This window comes from Equus quagga, chromosome 15, assembly GCF_021613505.1.
Source record: "Equus quagga isolate Etosha38 chromosome 15, UCLA_HA_Equagga_1.0, whole genome shotgun sequence".
NCBI classification, from domain to species: domain Eukaryota; kingdom Metazoa; phylum Chordata; class Mammalia; order Perissodactyla; family Equidae; genus Equus; species Equus quagga.
The window spans coordinates 33,676,329-33,701,248 of NC_060281.1; the positions used below are offsets into that span (position 1 = coordinate 33,676,329).

The 24,920-nt window shown below is 52.2% G+C and overlaps 3 protein-coding genes and 1 long non-coding RNA gene across 6 annotated transcripts in view; 3 read left to right on the forward strand and 1 right to left on the reverse strand.

Annotated features, from left to right (window-relative positions):
* Window positions 1–43: 43 nt before the first annotated feature.
* On the reverse strand, window positions 44–21,899 carry LOC124226205 (uncharacterized). Of its 2 annotated transcripts, XR_006885248.1 has the most exons (4): window positions 21,222–21,899; window positions 8,522–8,768; window positions 1,236–1,343; window positions 44–325 (listed from the first exon to the last, which is right to left on the reverse strand). It is a non-coding gene; the product is annotated as an uncharacterized LOC124226205 (long non-coding RNA). The 2 variants fall into 2 exon arrangements; XR_006885247.1 differs by lacking the exons at window positions 8,522–8,768; window positions 21,222–21,899 and adding an exon at window positions 6,241–6,328.
* On the forward strand, window positions 1,897–3,346 carry PSORS1C2 (psoriasis susceptibility 1 candidate 2). The gene is made up of 2 exons (XM_046639152.1): window positions 1,897–2,004; window positions 2,647–3,346. The coding sequence occupies exons 1-2, from the start codon at window positions 1,950–1,952 to the stop codon at window positions 3,000–3,002; spliced, it is 411 nt and encodes a 136-aa protein (XP_046495108.1). The 5' UTR covers window positions 1,897–1,949; the 3' UTR covers window positions 3,003–3,346.
* CDSN (corneodesmosin) lies at window positions 16,351–20,853 on the forward strand. Of its 2 annotated transcripts, XM_046639151.1 has the most exons (3): window positions 16,351–16,482; window positions 18,483–18,905; window positions 18,966–20,853. In XM_046639151.1, the coding sequence occupies exons 1-3, from the start codon at window positions 16,398–16,400 to the stop codon at window positions 20,099–20,101; spliced, it is 1,644 nt and encodes a 547-aa protein (XP_046495107.1). In that variant the 5' UTR covers window positions 16,351–16,397; the 3' UTR covers window positions 20,102–20,853. The 2 variants fall into 2 exon arrangements, with proteins under 2 accessions (XP_046495107.1, XP_046495106.1); XM_046639150.1 differs by having other exon boundaries at window positions 18,483–20,853.
* A 1,690-nt stretch (window positions 21,900–23,589) lies between the features above and the next one.
* The window catches only part of C15H6orf15 (chromosome 15 C6orf15 homolog), a 1,690-nt gene continuing 359 nt past the window's right edge, over window positions 23,590–24,920 (forward strand). Inside the window, exons 1-2 of the mRNA XM_046640407.1 lie at window positions 23,590–23,946; window positions 24,184–24,909. Coding sequence (XP_046496363.1) covers window positions 23,862–23,946; window positions 24,184–24,909 — 811 coding nt within the window. The 5' untranslated portion in view covers window positions 23,590–23,861. The remainder of the gene's footprint in view (window positions 23,947–24,183; window positions 24,910–24,920) is intronic.

Below are 24,920 nucleotides of genomic sequence, written 5' to 3' on the forward strand. Positions count from 1 at the left end.
CTTCAGGGAAGTGTGAGAAGTGGTCCCATACACAGCTCTTTCTCTAGATGGTACCTCTTTCAAAAACCCCTTTCCTAGGCTGCTTGGGAAGTTTTTTTGAGAAGCTCCAGGTTTTCTTTATTTTCAACTTTTGTTTTAAATCTCTTTACCTCTGGAAGATGATCTTCCAGTGCCAGTGCAGAGGAAGATAAAACATTTACTCATTCAACGGGACTCTCACAGCCAGGCAGTGTCCTAGGTCAGGGCTACAGTGGCAGCCGACAGACAGGTCCCTGCTCCCATGGCATGTCCATCCTAGTGGAAGAGACAGATGATGGACAAGTACCTAAATGAACGAACAAGAGCATTTCAGACAATAACAAGTGCTATGAAGAGAAAGCAAATTACAATGATGAGATAGAAACTGACTCTGTCGGGGCGGCATTAGATGAGGGGACAGGAAAGGCCTCTGAGGAGGGGACGTTGTGCTGAGATCTGAGTGGAGAGAGGAGCAAGCTGTGTGACCCCCTGGGAGAAGAGTTCCTGCAGAGGGCAGGAGGGAGAGTGATGGAGGGTGCTGCAGGGAGACGCCCGGACCTGGCAGGGTTTGGGTTTTCTTCTAAGTCACTAGAACCCCCTTGGAGTATTTTTTAAACTGGGAAGCAGCCACACAATTGGATTTACATTTTTAAGAGACCCCTTGGCTGGCTGTGGAGGCTGTGTTTGGGTGTAGGGGAGGGATGCAGAGTGGGAGCAGGGAGACCAGTTAGGATGGCATTGCGGGAGGCTGGGCAGGGATGGCGCTCCAGGATGGGGCGCTCCAGGATGGGGTGGGGTGGCACAGGGGAGGAGAGGAATGAACGCTGCACTGAGCCACAGAGGGAGAGGGGTGTCCCTCACCTTGGGAAACAACTTGGGAAGGAAGTGAGTTCTGTTTTGGACACATTACGTCTGAGAGGCTCATTAGACCTCCAGGCAGAGGAGCCCATCCTGAAGTTGTTCTCCAGGGGTCCCTGAGAGACTGACAAGACAGACTGAGACCTAAAGGATGGAGGGAGGGGGTGGGCACAGAGCACTGGCGTCAAGGACCAGGGGAGGGGGCCAGAGGGGCAGCGAGGAGGATTCCAGAGGGAAGAGGAAGAGGCTGAGATGACAGAGAGCTGAGGCAGCTTCTTCCTGGGCCTCCGGGCCGTGACATGGAGTGAGCTCAGGGGTGGGGAGAAGGAATCAGGATGTCCTCATAATTCCTTCCTTACCTGCAGTCACCCCAGGTGGCTCCTGATGAAACTCCTCAGATGTCACTGCTTGGGAGGCCCCCTGTGTGCCTAAAGAAGGGACGTGCTGGGGAGCAGCATGCCTGGGTCCTGAGAAGAGCAGAAGTTGCAGGGAAAGAACTGAGCCCTGATGGGGAGGGTTCAAAGTAGGGTGGAGGGGTGGGGGGCGCTCAGTGGACTAGTGAGACTGTCCTAGTTACATCCCAGGTGTTCAAAGGGCGCAATTCTCCCCTCCCTCCTGCCGGCGTCCTGCCTCCTGGCCCGTGTAATTACACTGCTTCCCCACGCATGCCTTGCTCCCATTCCTTGGCTTCCAACGGCTTCGAGCAATGAAAGGTGGAAGTCCCTGTGATTACGGAGCTGATGCATGGGTATCGATTCCTGCAGGGTGTGTATGGAGGAGGATGTGAAAACAAGGGTGGGGTGACCAAGGGCTAGGTCACTGATAGAGCCGGGGTGGCTGGGTCCTGAGCTGGGGGGCTGAAATGAGGGACGCCAGCCTCAGAGGTTACACACCAGCCGTGGCCTTCCAAACAGGTCTGACCAGTTAGGTTCTGATGGGATTCCTTGTGTCACTGGGCTGGCCCCTCCCCAGAGACGGGCCTCCTCCTCTCCCTCCTCTCCTATAAAGCCTCTTGGGGTTCACAGGCACCCAGACTCATCCCACCCCCGACTTTGGGGGTTCAGGAGATAGCCATGATGCTCAACTGGAAGCTACTGGGGATCCTGGTCCTTTGCCTGTATGCCGGAGGTGAGCTTGGAATGGAGGCTAGGAGTGCCATTTGGGGTGATGGGGGATGGTCAAGATGAGGTGAAGGTGACCACTAAGAAGCAAAGGGTGAGTTGGGTGCACAGGGATGGAGGATATTCTGAGAATTCATAAGGGGAAGAGTTGGGGGATGCAGGTGATGCGAGAAGGTGCATTCAGCTCGGAGTAAATGTTTTGCTTGTTCAGGTGTAGTTCCATGTGGCAGTTTAGATCAGAATTCAGATGTGAGGCAAGCATTCAGCTGAAGTCTGTGTTAAGGAGGGTAGAGGTCATTATAGGGGTGGGGTCTGGGTGTCACATGGGGCCAAGGGAGTAGACCACTTTGGGGCTGCAGACCAGCATAGGGCCATGCCAGCGGGTTGTCCCAACCAGGGCTGGATGGAGCTGATCTGGAGGGTCTGGTCAGTTTAACGTTGGTCAAGTTAATGGTTCAGGACAGAGTTTTCACGTCATTTTAAGAGCACATTGGTATTTTGCAAATGTGTGGAGAACTCTTTGAGAGTTACTTTTGAGGTCTGTGGGATCAGCTCACTGGGAATACAGGCCCCCAGGGCCTGTAACTGGGGTTGGGGGGTGGGGATCTGGCCTTCATCACCTTTTACCTTTCTCCTTCCTCCTTTATAGGCATCTCGGGCAGCGGAGACCACCCCTCTCCCCCACACACAGAGGCCCGAGAGGAGGAGGGCTCCCCACCATTGCCTCGGGGCCCCCCAATCCCTGGTGACCCCTGGCCAGGGGTACCCCCTGTCTTTGAGGACCCTCCACCTCCAGGCCCTAATCGTCCCTGGAGAGACCTGCCTGCATCTGGAGTCTGGCCTCCTGAGCCCCCCACAACCGATCCCCCTCAACCTCCCCGGCCTGACGACCCCTGGCCGGCAGGACCCCAGCCTCCAGAAAACCCCTGGCCGCCTGCCCCTGAGGTGGACCACAGATCTCAGGAGGAGCCAGACCTTGACCCACCCCGGGAAGAGTACAGATAACGCGATCCCCCAGAGGCGTCCTGGGCCTCCAGACAGAGTGCCCTCTTCTCTTCTCCCCAGTTTAGCCTAACTCCTTATTCCCTTCCTCATTCCTTCAGTTTTATTCTGAACCCTGAAGGTGTCATTCCCAATGTTTTCTGAGATCCGTACTCCCTATGGATCCATATGGATCCCTCGAGATCCACATTCAGCCCCTACATTTCCCCTCCTTTTCGCTCTGACAGCCGAAGCACACACCCCTACCTCGTGTTCTCTGCTGCCACCTGGTGGTCTGCAGTGGGAACTATCAGGAGACAGTGATGGTGGGTCCAAGAAATGGAAAAATAAAAACCACGTTTTCTTAATTTTGAATCTAGGCTGATTCTTTGCCAATATTCTTTCAATATTTGGATACTCTCCTCAGAACCACAAACCTACAGAGATCTGGAAGTAATGTGAGTTCCTGTCTTGCCCTCATGCATAAGGATGTGGAGCCCAGCAGGAGGAGGGTTGGAAATGTAACCATCAGAGTTACAAGGACATTCAGACTCACATTTCTCCCATTCTGGGACCCCTATTTTGAAGAATGAGAAACCAAGTTAAGTCTCTCTTTAAAAGCTTCTGGGGGCCGGCCCTGTGGCCAAGTGGTTAAGTTTGTGTGCTCCGCTTTGGCAGCCCAGGGCTTTGCTGGTTCAGATCCTGGGCGCAGACATGCCACCACTCATCAAGCTATGTTGAGAAGGTGTCCCACATAGCAGAGCCAGAGGCACTCACAACTAGCATATACAACTATGTACTGGGGGTCTTTGGGGAGAAGAAGAAGGAAAAAAAAGATTGGCAACAGAGGTTAGCCCAGGTGTTAATCTTTAAAAAAATATATATTAAAAAAAAGCTTCTGGTTTGCATAGCCCTGCCTGAACATGAAAACTTTCCCAGGGCCATGTGGGCAGGACCAAGTTTTAAGAGGATCAATTTCCAGAAGTACACATGTCCCTTACTAAAATGAATCTCCCTGAGAACCATCTTCTCCTTTTCCACCTGCCTCCTTAACACACCACCCTTCTCCCACTAGCAGAGAAAGACCAAGCTCTCTTGCCCACCCTGAACCGGACCAACATGCTCTTCCTGGAGATGCCAAACAAGAGTCAATGGGAAATAAAAATCTGCCCTTTCTATCTCCTTAAAAGATGCATTTTCTGGGGCCGGCCCTGTGGCCCAGTGGTTAAGTTCACGTGCTCCTCTTTGGCGGCCCAGGGTTTCACTGGTTCAGATCCTGGGCGCAGACACGGCACTGCTCGTCAGGCCACGATGAGGTGGCGTCCCACATGCCACAGCTAGAGGGACACACAACTAAAATATACAACTATGTACTGGGGGGATTTGGGGAGAAAAAGCAGGGAAAAAAAATGCATTTTCAATAAAAGTTTACCTTTCCATTTAATCATCATCAATATTTGTAGTTTTGATCAATTGTGAGTTGTAATAATTGTAATTATAAACCCACTGCAGAATAACTTTTTAACGCTTAAGAGTCTCATGGTCACCAGAACTAAATTTCAATTTATGTAGGATGTTTTTGTTATAAAGATATACTATAAAAGACTTTTCAAAAAATACAATAAAATACAAAAAAAGCGATACAATGAAAAAATATTAGGATAAAACTCTATATGGAAAGTGGAATGGAAAAGGGAACTAAAAAGAAAAAGAAAGGTAAATTCACTGACTGGTTGAGGGCTTGTTCACTTATTAAAATGGTCTTAATGGATAGGAAAGTGCTATGGTATTATGTTCCATCTGCCACGTTTAAAAGACTGATGTGACTTTTAATATGCAAGTATTTACAATTCTCTGGAAAGTATACCCTTTGCGATATTTAAACTTATGACTAAAAATGTTAGCTGTTGACTTAAAAATGTGTAAGGGGTACATAGTTTTTCACAATTCTTTAAGGGAGTATTTGAGCAGGAAAGTTGGAAGGGCAGGAGTCCAGAGAGCCCAGTGGCCTAATGTCAATCAAGTGGCTGACCAGGGTGGGGGCTGGAGAGGGGCGAAAAGAAATTGAGGGTGTGTGACCTTAAAATTCACCCTTAAGACCCAGTTTTTTACGTGGTAACTCCGATCAGAACCTATACGTGACCAGCTTGGAAAAAACCCCCTAGGTTTAGATTTTAGAAATAATCTTAGAGCACATAAGAATTGTAGGGGTGAGCCTAGTAGAATTTAATAGGCCCCAAAGTGACTAGATTCACCATTCAGTCAGTCAGTATCTTATACCCTTAGTACGTCCACCAACGCCAGGGGCCATGGGAGACTATGAAGAATAAAAATACACACTTCTTACTCTCAGGAAGCTTAAAATTAGGCCAGCGGAGACAGGATTTACATGCAAACTTAATTACACGAGGAAGCACCAAAGTAATAACCTTGGCAGTAAACGCCATGAGTTAAGAAGAGAGTCACAGCGAGCTGCAACAGTCAGGGTAGACTTCCTGGAGGAGGGCCCGGGGCGGGTCGCGCCGCGGGGACGTGCCAGGAAGGGGCGGAGCCGGGGCGTCACGCGAAGGCGCAGGCGCAGAAGCTGCCGGGGCTGGCTCGCAGGGCTCTGCAGCTCCCGCGCCCACTCCTTTTACCACCGGTCCGTCGGTGGTGGTCGCCGCTGCAGGCCTCTGCCTCTGTGTGTAATGATCCCGCTGCCTGGAATGGCCTTCCTCTCCCCAACCAGATGTATTGCCCTTCAGTGACGCCTCTCCAGGCGCCGCTCCCCACCCGCACCTCCACCTCCTGCCCCCGCCAACGCGTCTTGCGGTGCTGCTGCTCCTCAACAAAACTCACATGGCAGTGATTTATTACGGTCTGTCCTCCACTCCTAGACCCCAAGCCTCTTGGGGACAGCAATTGTTCTGCACATTTCTCCTCGGACCCCTTCACCATTTTTGTGCCTACTGACTCCCAGGGTGCTCTCCCAACAGCCCACTGGTGCCTGGGGCTGACCGGACGTTGCCAGGTGCAGGAAATGCTGGAAGCACCTGGCAGTGTTCCCCTAGTCGTCACTCCCCCACCTCCCACTCCCCCAGCCCTTAATGGGTGACTGACAAAGACGGGGGCATCACTACTCCTGTCCTCTGAGCCCAAGTTGCCCTCCACAAGTCAGCTTGGTTCCACACACTTGTTTGCCCTCCTTCCCTTCCAGGTCCCACTTCTCCTGCCCCCGTTCCCTCCTCCCCACCCTCATCACTTTACAATAAATCCCGTTTACCTGAATCTCTGTCTCAGCATCTGCTTTTGTGGAATCCGACCTCAGACACAGAGTGTGGTTTGCTGCAGGCCATTGCAGCCAGTTTTTACTGCGCACGCGCTGTATGGGCAGTGTTGCCCAATGCTAAGATTAAGCTCTCACTTAGTTTGCACAATAACCCCATTATTATCACCTTTTCTCAGAGGAGAAAAACAAAGCCTCACTGAAGAGAGGTACAATGACTCATGCAAGGGCACACAGGGACAGACGGCAAAACTGGGGTTTGATCTCGGGTCTCCAATGTCTCTGATTTTAACCACTACATTATCCCATCTTTTTATTCATCTGTGTAGCCCTGACACACAATACAGTGCTTGGGCCTTCCTGGACACTTACTGTGTTGTACTAGTCAGGGTTCTCCACAGAAACAACCAGTAGAATATACATATGGGGATTTCTTGTGGGAATTGGCTCTCGAGATTGTGGAGGCTGGGAATTCCCACAATCTGCCACGTGTAAGCTGGAGACCCAGGAAAGTCAGTGGAGTAATTTATTCGGAGCCTGAAGGCCTGAGAACTAAAGGAGCCGATGGCATAGGTCCCAGGACAAGTTCAAAGGCCCAAGAATGAGGGGCTGATGGTGTAAGTGCCAATGTGAGTCCAAAGGACAGAGAACCAGGAGCACCAATGTCGAAGTCCAAGGGCAGAAGAGAGATGTCCCAGCTCAAAGAGAGAGCAAATTCGCCCTTCCTCCACCTTTTTGCACTATTCAGCCCTCACAGGTAGGATGACGCCCACCTGCATTGGTGCGGGTGATCTTCTTTACTCAGTCTACCAATCAAATGCTAATCTCTTCCAGCAACAGCCACGCAGACACACCCAGAAACAATATTTTACCAGCTACCTGGGTACTCCTTAGGCCAGTCAAACTGACTTTCATAAAATTACCATCACATCGTGTTTTATGAATGGCTGAATTCATTAATGAATGGTGAATTTGGGCAACAGAGAGTAGATTGCAATGGTTAGAGTGAAGGGTTTATAACCTGGAGGAGAGGGAGATATTGTTGGACAGGTAGTTTGGGGGAAATTAGGGCAAGTGTTGGTGCCAGCCTCAGGAGCTCATGTCTGAAAGTCTTTCTCCTCTGATAGAACTGTGCCCAGTGGTGGGGAGGCACACACACATGTCTGGGGGTACTGTGGCAGAAAGGTGTGGGATGGAAGGGAAGAAGGAAGTCTGGACCCTTCAAATTGACCCTCAGCAACCTCCCAAGCCACTGAGATGGAGTTCATTGGGAATGGAAAGAGAAAAAATACCCTTGGGGCCTGCCCAGTGGCATAGTGGTTAAGTTCACACACTCCACTTTGGCCACCAGGGGTTCACAGGTTGGGATCCCGAGCACAGACCTACACACTACTCATCAAGCCATGCTGTGGCAGTGCCCCACAGACAAAATAGAGGAAGATTGGCACAGATGTTAGCTCAGGGCCAATCTTCCTCACCAAAAACAGAACAAAACAAACAAAACCCTTAAAGGAGAAAGCGAGGGAAAGGAACTGAGTCCCAGATGTGGCCCAGGCAAGGATCTAGGGCTCTTTACATCATGCTGTCTTACTTAATTTCCACAACATTACGTTGGTTTCCATGTCTTTCTCCCCTTGTAAAGTATGAGCTTCTTGAGGGCAGGGACTGTGCCCCGTCTGTCTTACTTCTGTCCTAGTACCTGCCCCAGAAGGTGTTCAATCAAGCAAATGATTAGCTCCATTTCACAGATGAGAAACTACTGCTGAGAGAGGTCTAACATATAACACGAGCGCCAAAGTTAAGACTGGATGCAGGACTGCTTGGCTCCAAACCAATTCTTCCCAGTCTGACACACGGGTGGGTGCGTGGGAGAGAGAAGGGGGAGCCATAAGGTAATTGGAGATTTTAATACCTATTAATAGGCAGCAGGTATCGGCACTCAAACAAGCTGTGTTTATTAGCTGGGGAGGAGACTGAGTGGGACTGGATGGTATTAACACAGGGGAACCCATTGTGCCAACTTATCCATTCAGTTTAGACAATGTGGATTCTTCCCCACCTGCCTTGGCTGACCTCACCTAGGGGTGAATGCAGTGGGGACACTGTTGCACCTTGTGTCAACAAGGAGTCATAGAATTAAATAATAGAATAGGATCACAGATTTAGAGAACAATAGCTCAGTACTGCAGACATGGAGGCAGTCAATAAATGCTTCCAATGAAATAAAAGAACCCAGAGCCTGTATTGCGTGATAATCTCATTACAGAAGCTGAGTTACCTTGAGAAAACATTGGCACAGCCCTCAGCCGTTGGGCAGGCGAATAATGTCTTTGGACTGGACAGAAGAGATGGTTGTCTGCTCTTCTTTGAAGCTCTCTAGGCAGAGACACTCCAAACCACTCATTGGCTCATCTGTTTGCCCATCCAGCAATCATTTATTGAGCATCAACTGTGTGGGGTGCCAGGTGATGGTGACAACCCCAAGAAGCAGTCTCAGTCCTCCCTGCCCTGCAGGAGCTCTGTGTCTAGGGAGGAAACAAAATGAGATAAAAGTTGATTAGAGAGGGGCACACCCTGAGGTGGGAGGCAAGGAGTGAGGTCCTAACTCCTCTGTCAATTGCATGTTTCAGATACATTTGACCGAAGACTTGCCTTGGTATAAACATCAGCTCCCTTGCGATACATTTTCTCCCTCTAATCTTTAACTAAATGCTCACCAGCTGCCTGGCACTGGCTCAAAAGACTTGTTGAGTTAAACCAAATCCACCTCCTAAGATTTTTTTTCTCCCTAACATCCTCAAAGTGTCTATCAGCCCTTAGCCTTCCCTTTTGGAGCATAGTCTCAGCTCCTGTGATGGGGCAGACAAGATCGTATAACGGTGAGAGCATCCACCTGTGATCTAAGTCCTTGTCCCTAATCTGCCATCCATTCTCTGTAAGACTTTGGGATGTAACTTTACGGGATTTCTTTAATAATCTCTGTATTCCCACTGAATGCTGAGAGCCTGAATTCCTGGTGCACGTGTGTTCCACGCTCCACCACCAGAGGGCGGCCTAGAGACTCCTCTGAGGTGTTACCCTCTAGAATCCTTGCTCTTTGCCTCTAACATCACCCACTCCCCGAGGCCTCTGTCAGGTGCCGCTAGTCGCCAAGGTGACCTGTCTAAGGTGAGTCAGGCACGTGAAGTAAGTTGAGGCAGCCTCCAGGGCCCATAGGAAAATTCGAGCATAGCCACTTGGCCAAGTGGTCCCCATATTTACTATCTATTCTTTCTCTCCTTGATTATTTATTGAGTTCCTTCTATGAGCCAGGCAATGCTCTAGAGCTGTGGATACAGCAGTGAGTCAAGGAGAGGAGGGCTTACCTCTAGTGGGGGAAGTGAACAATAAGCAGATGCATATGGGATACATGTAATAGGATGTCATATCATGATAAGTGCTATGAAGAAAAATAAAGCAGAGGAAGGAAGTAGAGAGTAATGGTCCATGTGTGTGGGAGTGAGGGGGTTGATTTTAAATAGAAAAGTCAGGGAGGGCCTCTGAGGAGCTGGCAGATGACAAGAACTGAATGAAATGACAGTGAGCCAGGCTATGGGAATATCCAGGGAGAAGAGGAAAACCCAGCTTGGCGCAGCATGTACAATGCAGCATCAGGATCCCAGGTAAAGTCCCCAGCTGGTAGTAGGCCTTGTTTTAACTCCCTGAACTTGCATCTGCAGCTCCAAAAGACAAACAGTAATTTCTGTTTCCCAGGGTCACCGAGAGAATCAAGATACATCCCGCATGCGCCGATGTTTGTGGCGAGCTGATTGTCGTACACGGTCGGGGGGTCAGTGCTGCTCTCTGGTTCTAGTCCCTGGGTCCAAGAAAACAGGGCTGGACACAGGATGCCAGGCTCTCCAGTAGGATTCTGTGTTTACCGGTCCCCTCTGTGTGGGTGCTACATCAGATGCCAGGGACACACTGGGGGAGAGGAGAAGCTCCCCACCGGTAAGGAGCTCTCAGCCAGAGGGATTCAGACTGGCCAGAAGGAGAGAAGGTGGGCCCACGCTGATCCCACCCCCAGAAACTGAGGGCCACACCCGGCCTAGAAGTCTCTCCTGGTACAAGTCCTTCCAGCCTCTCCCGAAAGCACATTCCGACTGCACCCTGGCGCCTCCCTCTCACCTCTCCTGCTCCTCCGTCCTCCGGATCGGGAAGGAAGCTGGGTCTCTAATTCTGGTGACCAGTAACAATAAAATGCGTTAATAGCAACAGTGGAAAGAATGACTGTTTAATAGGTGAGCCTAACGAGCAGACAATGAACCCTGGTTTCCCTGCAGTCCCTCCACAGAACAGAGAAGAGGAAAAATATTATTGTTACTCTGAGAGCTAATCACAGCCTCTGGATTCACCTCCTCACAAGACAAGCGGGGTGGTGGCCACGTCAGGTGTGACTTGAACAGAGATGTGAAGTCTTGGCACAAGAGCATGACCATCACTCAGCTGACTCCCTGCTGCTTGCATAAAGTGGGGGATGGGAAAAGAATAGGGGGCAGATAGCCTGGTGGGCAGAGCCCCCACCTGCCAAGTTCTTCCTCTACAGGATTCACTGCCTGGGGATGCCACTGGCTCTGACCCGGTCCTCACTCCCATGTGTGCCATGCGGTGCCCCAGGTCCCTTGGAGAGTGCCAGCAGGGCTGCTAAGAGGGTGAGCACAGGCTATGGGTAGAGCAAAAGTGGAGGCTGACTAGGCCACATTCCAGGAGGTCAGTCCTAGAGGAGAGTGATGGACCGGGGAGCCAAGTGGAGAAGAAGGAGGTAGAGCTGAATATAGTCCACAGCTTTGAATATATTCTGAGGAAGTAAAATATATTTTGACAGGGTGTGGACCGCTACCCAGAGCAGTGATTCTCAGCCAGGGGCAACATGCTATGCTGGGGTGGCAGCATTCCCTAAAAGAATCACCTAGGGAATTTTGAAAGAATACAGCTCTGTCCTACCCCACCCCCAGCATCGAATTAATGCCTTGTCCAGGGGGAAATCCCAGTACTTCCTCATCACGGCCATGTGAACTCTGGTGTTGTTAATGGAAATGTGCTGCATCCCTCAGAGAAAAGAGATCTTCCAGTGGAGAGAAGCGTGGAGACAGTCACCCATGAGGAATGTGGGTGGGACAGCCCCACGAGAGAGCATGAGTGAGTGTCTCTGTGTCAGAGCCAAGTTCCTGATCCTGCTGCCCCCACTCGGCTAGACTGAATGCTCCTGGAGGCAAGGCCTTGTCTATACGTGCATCCCACCCAGCACCTGCTGGGGGCTTTGCATGTTGTAGATGAGGTTGGGAGGGGTGGAGAGCACAGAAACCAGAGAGGAAAGGGATGTGTTCCAGAGTAAGGTAGAAAGGGGAAAAGTGGCCTGGACACATTCATTCATTCTTTTCACCAAGTGCCTACCATGACTCAGTGCTTGGAATTCAATGAACAGACATGTGCTGTGCCCACCATCATGGAGCCCACAGTCCAGGGCCAATAGTTTCCATCCCATTTTGAGGTCGTGTGAGGGCCGCGTAGGTTACATGTGGCAGAGTCTCTCTGAGAAAGGGGCAAAGGAGTCAAGCTAGGTGGAACGTGGATTCTGCCCCTGGTCATCTACCACAGGGAAGAAACCACAGAAGTGAGGAGGGCATTCCCAAGAGGCGGGCAGAGGAGAGACTAAAGCTGAGTGAAGTTTAGCCATCACATGGCCACACCTGGGCTAAGGAGGGTCCACCCAGCACAGATGGGCAGGAACACCTACACACAAATGCCTCCTCTCTACATTCTTGGTCACGAGAGGGACGAGGTGGAGAGCGTGGATGACTCAGAGCCACCATCCCCACTGCAGGAAAAACAACTCGGAGGCAGACCCTACTGGGAATGGCCTGGAGCACCAGCCTTGCATGAGGGAGCAGAGGATGTTGTGTTGCTAGAGAGATGAGTCCTCACAGGTGGAGGGATTGTGATGGAGAAAGAGAAAGGAGGAGAGGCAGATGCCTCATCTGGAGCAGAGCAGAGAGAGGTGCGGAGAAGGGGGCGCCCACAGGTCCTGGACCCCAGAGTGGCTCTGGGGGGCCTCTCCTCACCACAAAATAAGCTCCTCTTTCAGCCTTTTTCTCTTTCTACTTTTTTCACTCCCTTTTCCCTCTGTCAAGCCTAAGCCCAGGTCTACCAAGGACCCTTGTGTGAATGCTTGTTCTAGAACATCCCCTCTGACCTTTAGGCCCCCGGATGAAATGCAGAGGAGAAATTTTGAGGGTCAGCAGGATTCTGGAAACTCCTCTCTCTAGAAAAATGTACACAGACAGGAATTTCACACACATTCTTACAGGGGTTAAGGAACCTCTGAAGTCTGTCCAGGGACCACGGCCCTCAGTTTATGGCAGGTGTCGGCTGCATTGAGTAATGTGATCCACGCGAGCTTTCAAGTCGGACAAGCCTGGGTCTGAGTCCTTTCCACTCTTTTCCTTGTTACCAGCTGGTTTGGGCAAATAGTTTAAACTCAGTTTCCTCATATGTGAAATGGGGGATAAAAAACATTTACCCCGTGGGGCTGTCATGAGGATTAAACACTCGAGCATGTATGGAGTCCTTGGGATGACGTCCGGCCACAGCTGGCAATCGGGAAATGGTGGTTCTGTCCCCCAAGCTGCTCTCTGACCATGCTGTTCCCCATTCAGAGTCCGCTGTTCCCTGCGCCCTCCAGCACGCTCTCTGTTCCTCCCTCAGCCTGGTGTTAGGGATCACCTACAGTGCTGGTCCAAGCAGCCTTTCCATTCCTCCGCCCACTGTTCCTTGGCATGAACGTTCCCCACGCCAACACGAGCCAGCCGCTCCTTCTGCAAATACTTTCAGCACTGCCAGTGCCTGGGTCTGAGCTGCCGGCTCCCTGCTCTTCTCCTCATTCCTCAAGGCCCAGGGAAAGTCCTGCCACCTCCTGGAAGCCAAGTGCCTGCCCCCTTTCTCCACGCGAGCCTTCTGTCTACACTGTGTGTTCCCAGCTGGATGCAGCTCCTTGAGGGCAAGGACAATCCGTCTTCCTCCTCCTTGCAAGGACCATGTGTGCTGACCCACTGCCGGGGGCAGAACACACCAGCACAGGGCAGCCTGGGGTGGCCTGGACCTGGGGTGGAAGCGAACTGGCTTCTTCACAAATACGAGGCAGGATCCCTGATCTCTTGCCTATGGAAGGCACATGCTTTGAGTTTGATTGTCTCTGGTAGGGGGTTACCCTGTGTCACCCACACTCTCTCACCGAGTCCATCCATTGGCTAGGGCACTTGCTGGTGGGGTTAGGGGTAGACTTTTTTGCTGGGGAATGCAGCAGACACACCTGTACCACCAAGGGCATCATCCAAATGGTGAGCATCCTAGAAGGCGGCTCTGGCCTAGGCCAGGCACTCAGCCCTTCCCTCCCCTCCTCGACCCCATTAGCTTAGGTATTTGCTGCTGAGCCGAGAGAAGGGTTAACGTGAGCACCAGGGAGTAAAACACAGTGAGCAGCTAGGCTCTCAGTAAGAAACAGGGAGAGCGGAGAGGAGCTAGGAGGGCCCACATGTGGGCCGGGCGGTGGAGGGACGGGGCAGATGTGGGTGGTAGGATGGGGTGGACAGAGTGGACAGGAGGACAGCAGTCGGAGTTGGAAAGTAGCCATACACCAGGTTGTGTGGGTGGCTGGAGATCTGGCAAGAGGCCGAGAGAGACTGTGCCTCCTCCGGCCCTGCCTGTCCTGGCCAACGTCTGACAGCATTTGGGAGGAATGAGACAAAAAAATGTCACTTCCTATGTTTATGCTGGAAAAGAATACCCCACAGGCCCCACCATTCCTGCCCTTCTCTCCACCCACAAGGCTCCTTGCACCTCTCTGTTGTGGCCACTCCCCTCCCTGCTCCCAGCAACCCTCCCTCCTTCCCCTTCTCCTCCTGGGCTTGGAGCCAGTGGTACCTGAGAGTCTAGGGAGGGAAGAGAGGTGCCGTTCAGAAGGAGCACCATTATTTTAAATAGCAGCCCTGTGTACAGCATGTCTGCTGCTCTGTAGGGGGCAGAGGGTAGTGAGACTCTCCCAGCTCAGCTGGGCTGGAGAGAGAGCCTGGGGCTGCAGGGTGAGCCCATGCTGTTTATTTTCCCCCAGTGGAGGACACAGACAGGATGCTCCATTGGCTGAGCATCTGTGCCAGGAGGGCTACAGCCCTTGTCCCTTTTAATCCTTCTGATAATATCCCATTTGATCTTCACAAAAACCCTGCAAGGCAAGCATGACTTAAAATACCCTCATTTTCCAGATGAAGACACTGAATTTCAGAAAGGTTCAGTGAGCTGCCCAAAGCTGGGAGGTTAGCTGAGACCTGAACCCAGGTCATCCCTGTTGTAAAGCCAGTGTTTCCCCGCCCCCTCCCCCCACCTCCTCCCTGCATCAATCCTCTCCAGGGGATGCTATCCTGTTACCTTACCTCCTCGCTGTCCCATTAGCCCCTTTCCCTTACCTCCTCAAGCCCCTCTTCCTTCCCACTCCCATTTTGAGAGCTGGCAGAAAGTCAGGGACTAGATTAGACTGCATGTGGCTAGTTACATTTGAATTAAGTGAAATTAAAAATTCAGTTCCTCCATCAGCTGTTGATTATACTAGCCCCATTTGGAACGCTTAGTCCCCACATGTGGCTGGTGACTACCATATTGGACAGCACAGAAATACAACATGTCTATCATCAGACACAGAGCATCTCCATCATCGCAGACAGTTTGAGGGACAGTGCTGGGCTGGAGTTAGGGGCAGGGCAGGACAGAGTGGGGGATAGCCCAGGCAAGGGTTCAAGGATAGGGCTGCCTTTGTGAGTAGACTGGGGGTTATGGAAATGAGAGCCTGGTGTGGGGGAGCATGAAGAGATCTGGGTGGGCCAGGGGAGGAGAAGAGAGCAGCTTGCCCTGACTCCCAGGCCCCTCCCTCCGATACTGATACTCTCAGCAACACTAGTGAACAATTAATTGGCTGGGGTGGAACCAGGGTCGAAGCAGGAGGGAGGGAATGCAGTGGAGGAGAAGCCGCCCCATCTTAGCAGGTCTCAGGGCTCTGGTCCTCCATGCCTGCCTTTCATCCTTCAGGGACCCGGGAGCCTGCCCGGCCCTCCTTTATCCTACCAGGACACGAGCTGCCTGCTTCCTGTTCGCTCATCCAGGCCAGGCAGCCAGCTAATGGGCTGCAGGGCCACCACCTTCCCAATTAGTCTTACTAGCCTCTTGCTCACCCACTGGAGTCAGGGTCACCAGCCATGGGAGAGGGGCTGTGACTGGCCTGTGAGTAACTGAGGCCCAGCTATGACAAGGGTACCCGGGCCAGGCCTCTCCCCAGGCCCAAGCCCTGGCATTCAGCACCCTTCGTGCTGTCCCTGGAGCCCCCCAGAAGGGAGAGGTCAGGGAGCTGGCGTTTGGAGTGCCAATTCCCAGTTTCTGAGAGGGAAAAGGCTCACTCATTGATAGAAGACAAAATAGTTATGTGGCAGGCATGGTACTTGGGCAGTGACAATGGGAGGGGGGTACAAGATGCTGGGGGTAGGTGGAGGTCCTTATATCTGGAGGAGGAAAGTGGAGGCTAAGTGATGAATCTTGAGGAAAGGGGCAGAGCCAGGGGCTGTGGATGGGAATCCGGGTGGGGTTAACCACGCAGTGGGGGTTAGGGGCTGGAGCAGGTACCCCAGGGCAGCAGGGAAAGTTGAAGTGCCCAGTCTGTGAGTGGAAGGAGGATGGGGCGTCAGACAATACTGGGGAAGGCAGGAGAGTGAAGGAGCCAGGTGACTGGGTCCAGTGATGAGAGTGGTCTCCCCAGAGTGGGCAGCCATTGCGGCAGAGCACATGGTTCCAGGTTAGGCAATGAAGAGCCAGGGACAGGCCAGTCAGGTGGCAGGAATTGTGAGGGCCCCATGGCCACGGGTACAATACACTGCAGCCACCTCTGCTGCTGAGTAGGCAGATGCCCAAACTGATTACTTCAGCTCCTCTCAGCCACACCAACTTCCCCCAGGCACCTGCCTCTCCGCCTCTCCTCCCCTCCCCACAGTGACTCCTGCCCAGAGAATGTCCAGCCCTGGCATAAAGGCCCCAGGTGTCCATGAGCTGCTGTCAGTCAGAAGGTCGCATAGTCCAAGATGGGCTCTTCTCAGGCACCCCGGATGGGGCGTGTGGGAGGGCAAAGGATGATGGCATTGCTGCTGGCTGGTCTCCTCCTGCCAGGTAGGAGGCTGGGGGCCCTGGGAGTGATGGAGAGTGGGGAGGGCAGAGGAGGGATTCAGATACCAGGTAAGGGAAGATTGGAGGGATCAATGCCTGGGAGGGACACCCCGTGTGGGGAGAGTCCAGGAGAGGACCTGGCAAGGGGGGAAGGGCAGGGGTTCTGGAATCTGACCTTTGGGTCTAGGGGCTGCTCCTCACTGCCTTGTCACTTCAGACAAGTTACTTAAACTTTCCTCATATTCTGAAACTCTAGAATGGGGTTAATGATAACAGCTAGCTCTAGTCTCCCTGTGGGTCTCAAATAATGTATGTGACAAGTGCTTTGGAAGTTCCACAGGGTGATATAAACGTTGGTTGTTGCTATTATTATTCTTAGAGCACTGGAAGATAAAGACTGGATATTTAATGGCCATAATAATTGCTGCCATTTAGAGAGCTCTTTTTATGTGCCACACACTGTTGTAGCCCTTTAAATACATTCACAGTTTGATCACTAGAAGAACCATATGGGAGATTTGTTATTGGCACTCCACAAATGGGATGCTGAGGCTCAGAGAGGTTAGGAAACTGGCTCAAGATCACAAATTAGAAAGCAGTAAAATGGGATTCAAACCCTAGGCCGGGGAGGACTCTGGGGCCAGTGCCATTGACCACTTGATATTTACGGTGACCTTCCCTGGCTCCGTGAGCAGGCTGCATGGCGCCTGGGGGAGCAGAGGAGGCGAGCAGCTGACTGAAGGGGCTGCGGGCAGAGCTGGGTTTGGTGTGGAAGGGGACACAGAGGACTCCTTTTTGAGCAGAGAGGGAAGCATCACAGATTTGGAGAGCTGCTTGTTGGTGGAGGGTTCAGGGAAGAGGGGCAATAATAAATCATAATGTCTGACACTTCACGTGTTTTTAAAGCAGGCTCCACATAGACGATTACATTCAGTGCTCACAGTAACGCTGTGAGGAGGGCAGGACAAACTCAGCCTCTCTGAATGCATAAAGTACGCAGCTCTGTCCATGCCACTTGGGATGTGAAGGGGTAGAGGTGGGGAGTGGAGGAAGGATGGGGGCAGCGTGAGCCTGGGGTTGGGAGCAAAGGGCCAGTTAAGGAAAGAAGAGGTTCCACATCAGGAAGGGAAGTGAAGGCAGGAGCAGTCAGATGTGGGCCTGTGGGGGCAGACAGGCATTTGCGTGATGGCTGGGCAGGGAGAGAGGTAAGCTGATGAAGGTCATGAGCCATGGAGGAGGGTTTCATCCTGGTGTCCCTGGGCTGGGCCAGGAATGCAGGGGTGGCTCAGGGTGGGGTGTCCTGTCACACTGGTACCAGCAAGTTCTGAAGCAACAGTGAGTGCCCCCACATCCTGGCCCACATCCAGCTTTCCTGGCTTGGGCAGTACTGAGACTGGAAACAAAATTTCCATCCTTCACCCAAGCCTGGACTCTACAAGGAAGCTGGTGACCAAATCCTAGTCCTCAAGTACCCTACGCTTTACCACAGTCCCTCTGCCACTGCTTTCTCTTTTCTCAGCATCTCCTTTGCTATTTTCCCTTCCATCTCAGTCCTCTGTTGTTTTGTCTTCTTTCATTTGGTCCCTTGGTCTCACCTGCGGTTTCTTTCCTCGGGACTTATGCCCCCAGCTCTCAGAGTCTCAGTCTTCCTGCTCTCTGTCTCTCTGGGGTCCTTTCTTTTACACCTATTTGTTTCTGCCACTTCTCCCTTCCCTCTTATCTCCCTTCGAGCTCTCCTACTTCAGAGCCTCATTTTCTTTTCCCTGGTAGATGTTTGCTCCCCCCCCCCCCCCACCGCCCTGCAACTCCCCCAAGAACAATGAGACAGCCTTTAGTCTGTCGTCTCCTTTTCCTTCAGAGACACAGCCAGATCTCCTTCCCTTTTCCACTCCAGACTCTCCCGAGGGGCTCCTCTCAGGAGAAATCAGAATGGACGATGACTGAAAGGGGAGGGAGAAAGCCAAGCCTCTCTGTGCCCTCCTAACCATGACTTTCCTCCCCAGGGACCTTGGCTAAGAGCATCGGGACCTTCTCAGACCCATGTAAGGACCCCACTCGTATCACCTCCCCCAATGACCCCTGTCTCATTGGGAAGGATGGCTCCAGTAGCTTCAGTAGCCACAGCGGCTCCAGCAGTTCCGGCAGTTCCGTTTCCAGTTCCAGTGGCTCCAGTGGTGGCTCCAGTGGTGGCTCCGGTGGCTCCAGTGGTGGCTCCGGTGTTGGCTCTGGTGTTGGCTCCAGTGTTGGCTCCAGTGGATCCAGCGTCGCCCAGGGTGGTTCTTCAGGATCTTCGTTACTTAAGCCAGGAACAGGGTATTCCCAGACAAGCCACTCCTCCAGTTCTGGCTCTAGTCTTCAGGGTGCATCCAGCTCCTCCCAGTCGGGCAGCATCAGGCCCCCAACGGGAAGCATCAACTCCCCATCAGGCAGCATCAGCTCCCAGTCAGGGTCTGGCTCAGCTCTACCAACTGACGGTGGTTCTTCAGGCAGCATCAGCTCCCAGCCAGGGTCTGGCTCAGCTCTACCAATCAACAGTGGTTCTTCCCGCTTGGTAGTAAGCTCTTCCCAGTCTGGAAGAGGCTCAAGCTCTTCCTTTTCCCAAACCTCCTGGACATCCAACAGTGGTGGCCAAAAGGTCAACTCCAACCTGCGCCCTTGTAGTTCAGACGTCCCCGACTCTCCCTGCAGTGGGGGGCCCATCGTCTCAAACTCTGGCCCCTACATCTCCAACTCCCACTCTGTGTCAGGAGGTCAAAGGCCTGTGGTGGTGGTGGTGGAGCAGCATGGTTCTGGTGGCCCCAGAGTGGTTCAAGGTGTTCCCTGTAACAATGGTGGCCTTTCAGGCAAGCCCTGTCCTCCCATCACCTCTGTAGACAAATCCTACGGCAGCTATGAGGTGGTGGGTGGCTCCTCTGACAGTTATCTGGTCCCAGGCATGACCTACAGTAAGGGTAAAATCTACCCTGTGGGCTACTTCACCAAAGATAACCCTGTCAGAGGCTCTCCAGGGGCCCCCTCCTTTGCAGCTGGGCCCCCCATCTCTGAGGGCAAATACTTCTCCAGCAATCCCATCATCCCCAGCCGTGGCTCCTCTAGTTCCAACATCTATCAGTCAGGAGCTTCCTCGGCCATTGCGTTCCAGCCCGTGGGCTCTGGTGGCGTCCAGCCCTGTGGAGTCAGCTCTAAAGGCTCTAAGGGGCCCTGCTCCCTCTCCAGTTCTGGAGTCCACAGCAGTTCTAGCGTTTCCAGCAGTTCTGGTTCATCCTCCCATCCCTGCGGCGGTGTTTCCCAGGGGCCCTGCTCCCCACCTGGCACTGGCTCCTTCAGCGGCAGCTCCAGCTCCCAATCCAGTGGCAAAATCATCCTTCAGCCCTGTGGTAGCAAGTCCAGCTCTTCTGGTCACCCTTGCATTTCTGTCTCCTCCTCAACACTGAGTGGGGGTCCCAATGGCTCTCCCCAACCTGATCCCTCAGCTGGTGCCAAGCCCTGTGGCTCCGGCAGTTCTGGAAGGATCCCCTGCCGCTCCATCAGGGACATCTTGGCTCATGTGAAGCCTCTGGGGCCCCAGCTGGCTGACCCTGAAGTTTTCCTACCTCAGGGAGAGTTACTTGACAGACCATAAGCCAGATTTTGCTTATGTATATGTGCAGGCATACACACAGATGCACACACCATCTCTCTTGAGAGAAGTCCAGGGGCCCAGGCATGAGGTTAGCTCATTTTCCCTCCTCCCTCCCAAGAGAGGTCCTCTACTTCCTCCATTGCTCCAATGTGGCAGACTCTCCCTTATCACCTCTTCTTTCTTCATCTCCCCAAATTGTAGAGTCCAAATCCCTTTCCTCATTCTTTCCTACTGCTTAGATTCCCATTCTACTGCAGTACCCTCCCTGCCAGATAACCATGCCCTAAAATTTCCTCTGCCATTTCTTTGAGATGGTACAGTCCTTTGGCTAACCCTGCCCATTAAGATTCTTGACTTGGAAACCCTTGAAATGTCCCAGAGTAACTCTGATGTCTCGACAAGTCATCCTCTTCTCTCCCCTTTTGCCAAATAAAGCACAGCCCAAACCATTACCTGAAAACAATGACCTCTTTGCCATATGGTCAACCAGCACAATATGCCATTGGGTTCTCACACTCCTAATTCCTCTCCCATCCCCCATTAGAGAGCTCACTACATTCCTCTGTGAGTTCCCAGCACTCCTCCTTGCCTCTCAAGGTCTCCATGTCAGTCCCCCTTTTTGGCTGCCATTTCCCTCAAGGCTCAGATACTTCCCTGTGTGAGGAAGATGCCAGGGCTCTGCAGAGACTGGAGCAGGCTCCCTGCTCTCTCTGGATCCTGGACAAATGTCTCAATAAACCGTGTGAACTAGATGTAGACTTTTTGCCTTCTTGGAGTCCTGGGTCTCCTCTTAGGACCTGGAGGGTACTCTCCTATGCCTCTAGAGGTCCCGTGTCTCTCATTTTCATTCATAAGTTTGCCCAATATTTCTCTTATACCTTATAGCTTCTCCCACAAGGGAGGAAAACAATAAATATTTGTTGAACTGAAATCAGAGGTTGTTTGATCTCTCAGATCCTTCCTCCCACTTTTTTCCTCTCTTATTGCTCCTGGAAATTCATTCTCTCTCCACTCTCCATTCACCCTGGGGTCCTTCCCTCTCACTAAAGAGAGCCCCAATTATTTCCTCCCTTTGCCCACCCAGGCTTCTTCTCCTCTACCATTCATTAGTTTGCCTCACCTTCTAGACGCCACCCTCTCTGGGAGTCCTGAGTGTTGATTTCCTTGGGTTTCTGGGACACTGGAACCTTGGGAAGGCTGGAATGCAACAACCCAGACCAGACTCCTGGTGACTGAGTAGGAGCCCAGGTGGGCGTTGTTCTGGGAGCTGGGGGTGGAGAGAGTGAAGAGAGGGTGGGAGCATGACGGAGATTACAGACAGGTATGGTGACTCACTGGCCTAAATAAAAATGCCCCAGCCCATGGCAGAACAGAGTCAGCAGTGTCCTCTCCACCTCCACACTCTTGCTGCCTCTGCTACAGTTCTAGAGTGAGAGCTGTGGGAGGTGAGAGGGAGAGCGCCGAGGTGGAGGTGGTCTCCATGTGAGAAGAGAGAGAAAGCAGAGAGGGTGGTAAGGGCCATGAGACTATGTCCTAGAGAGAGGCGGGGAGAGGCTGAGGCCAAGTATGTGTTCAGATTCCAAGGAGGGGAGAGTGGGCTGTGCTTGTCCCTATAGGAAGAGCCTCACCCCAAAGCACAGGCCACCTCTCAGAACCTCTGCTTGGCTGCAAAGGAATTCACCCCTACCCTAGGATCTAACCTAGTCTCTCCTACTGGGATGATGTTAGCTGGACTCAATTTTTTTTTTTTTAAAGATTTTATTTTTTCCTTTTTTCTCCCCAAAGCCCCCCAGTACATAGTTGTGTATTCTTCGTTGTGGGTTCTTCTAGTTGTGGCATGTGGGACGCTGCCTCAGCGTGGTCTGATGAGCAGTGCCATGTCCGCACCCAGGATTCGAACCAACGAAACACTGGGCCGCCTGCAGCGGAGCGCGCGAACTTAACCACTCGACCACGGGGCCAGCCCCTGGACTCAAATTTAAGACTATTGTTGAAATTCCAAGTCCCGAACCAGCAGAAATGTATTACATTGATCAGAAATGACCTGGGGCAGCTGCGCCAACCAGCAGGGTTGACTGAAGACAGAGGAGGGCTCCAGAACAGTTCTGTTTCTGTCGTCACTGTTGAGTCACCCATGGTCTGGCATCCAGTCCCTGAACTGCAGCCAGCGACAGGAACTGAGGCCCTCAGAGGCTCCATGGACCATAACTGCAGTGTGTGTTGTCGGGGGAGGGGTACGGCCTCTGATGTGGGAATTCCTCTAGCCTCTGGTGTGGTCCAGGTCAAAAGCTTTTGCAAAACTGGTGGATGTCACCCAAAAAGGCCACTGCCCTCCACTGGCCAGTTCTGGAGACGGACTCCACTCTTCTAAAAGCTAGCCAGAAGGGACTGGGGATGAGGATGGAACAGTAGAATCTCACAGCTAATATTTAGACTTCATGCAACCAGGGAAGCCTAGGTCTGGGTGTGTCCCGGAAGCAACAGAGAGAACAAAGGCATTTAAACACTTTTTATTGTACAAATTTCAAACGTATTTAAGAGTAGACAAAACAGTTGATGAATCCCTGTGCTCCCATTGCCCAGAATTAACAATGATCAACTCATGGCCATTTGACAACAGCATTTAAACGCCCTCCTCTATTGTTAGTTGGAAATATCTACTCTCTTTCAGTATTTCTTATATTCTGTGGATACATTTGACCACCTGTGGTAGACACAATGGTGCCTCCACCACCACCAAAGATGCCCATGTCCTAATCCCTAGACCCTGTGAGTATGTTAGGTTACATGGCAAAGGGAAATCAAAGCTGCAGATGGAATTAAGGTTGTTAGTCAGCTGACCTTAAAATAAAGAGATTATCCTGGATTATTTGGGTAGGCCCAGTGCAATCCTAAGAGTCTTTAAAAATGGAAGAGGGAAGGAGAAGAGGAGGTCAGAGTGATGCAATGTGAGAACATCCTGCTGTTTCTGGCTTTGAACATGGGGGAAGGGACTGTGAGCCAAGGAATGTAGGGGGCCTCTAGAAGATGGAAAACCAAAGGAAATGGGTTCCCTCCTAGAGCCTTCAGAAAGGAACACAGTCCTATTAACACCTTGATTTTAGACCAGTGAGACTCATTTTTAACTCCTTTTCTTCAAAACTGTAAGATAATAAATTTGTGTTGTAAGCCATTAAGTTTGTGGTAATTTGTTACAGCAGCCATGGGACATTAATACACCATCATCTCTGAAGAATGGGAATCAGGTCTATTTCCCTAAATACAGAGTCTCATCTAGGAGCAGCCCTTCAGATGGGGGCCACTTATGTACCCAGAACCTCCTGCAGGTTGGGGTCAAGGCAAAGGAGCTATGGGGGTGCATGAGAAAGGGGTGCTGGGAGAGAATGATCTGGATCCCAAAGAGAAAGAGATGAGAACCAAATGTTTCTATTGCTGAGAAAGCAATGGAGATGGGGATCCCAAGGGTGAAGGTCCTCGTGTGCTTGGCATAGGGACCCAGAGAATGGTAGGGCTGCAACCATGATGAGCTGTGAGCCAGGACACCTGGGTCAGGAAGGGGTGGGGAACTTGAGGAAAGGAGCCAGGGTGGCAAACACCCAGCTTCCCTGGGACATTCAAATGGCACCTGTTGCCACAGACTGAATTAGGAACGAGGGTGGAATGTAGAGTTTATTGTCTCCACAACCACTGGCCCAGCCTGTTTTTGCTGTCCCCCGCCCCACTAACAGGATAAAGGCTGGATGTCTTGGGGCTGTGGGAGATGCTAGAGCTGAGCAAGATGCAGGGCTGCATGGCACGGAGCTGGGCTCCTCTGGGCTTGCTCCTGGTTTGTCTTCATCTTCCAGGTATGGAGGCTGTGTCCAACTCTTGGGCAGGAAGGCACTGGGGGCCTCAGGGGGACCGGAATTGAGTGAGGGAATGGGTAAAGGCAGAAGGGTGCACACTTGGGTCCTTGGGGGAAGTAAGAGTTCACAGAGGGGAAGTGAAGAGACTTGAAGTGAAGGGAATCAGAGAATCCAGGAAGTGAGGGCACTGGGACAAAACATGCGTCCATTGGTGGCCTCCTCTTCCCTTTCCCTCAGGCCTCTTTGCCCGGAGCATCAGTGTAATGAAGGAGAAAGTTCCCCAAGACTTGGGGACCAACTCACCTCTGCTCGGACGACCTTTCTTGGCCAGCCTCTCCAACTCCGAACATCCCCAGTCCAAACCAGACCCTGGGTCCAACGATTTAGCAAGGGCTCCTCTGAAGACCAATGCTTCTCCATCAGACAGCTTCCAACCTGCAGGAAGTTCTGAGGTTCTGCCCTCTGTGGATTCCTGGCCCTCTGAGGATCTTTGGTCAATGATGGCTGGTGCAGTCGAGGACGATGGGGGAGAAGTGCTGCCCGAAGAACTGTCTTTCCTTTCCAATGCTATTGCCCTCCCTTTGGACAGTGGTCTTGCGCCTGCAGGGTCCTCTTCACACTCTGCAGACCCCTCACTTGAGGTTTCACCCCTCCACCAGGACTCTGAGTCTAGACCATTATCCCGTTCTAATGTGCTGGGAGACCAGAAACAAATCCTTGCCCAACGCCCACCCTGGTCTCTCATCAACAGGATTCGAAAGCCGCTTCTGCCTGGTCACCCCTGGGGGACCCTGAATCCCAGTGTGTCCTGGGGAGGTGGAGGTCGTGGAACTGGGTGGGGAACAAGGCCCATGCCATGCCCTGTGGGAATCTGGGGCAATAATAAATGCCCAAGTACTAGCTGGGGGAATATTAATCAGTATCCAGGGGGCAGCTGGGGGAGTATTAATCGGTATCCAGGAGGCAGCTGGGGG

What these genes read in the sequence shown, in the direction of transcription:
- PSORS1C2 (XM_046639152.1), top strand. Translation starts at nt 1,950, where the DNA reads ATGATGCTCAACTGGAAGCTACTGGGGATCCTGGTCCTTTGCCTGTAT. An exon ending in CCTTTGCCTGTATGCCGGAG is followed by an intron (nt 2,005 to 2,646) that starts GTGAGCTTGGAA and finishes CCTCCTTTATAG; the next exon opens with GCATCTCGGGCAGCGGAGAC.
- CDSN (XM_046639150.1), top strand. Translation starts at nt 16,398, where the DNA reads ATGGGCTCTTCTCAGGCACCCCGGATGGGGCGTGTGGGAGGGCAAAGG. An exon ending in GGCTGGTCTCCTCCTGCCAG is followed by an intron (nt 16,483 to 18,482) that starts GTAGGAGGCTGG and finishes TTTCCTCCCCAG; the next exon opens with GGACCTTGGCTAAGAGCATC.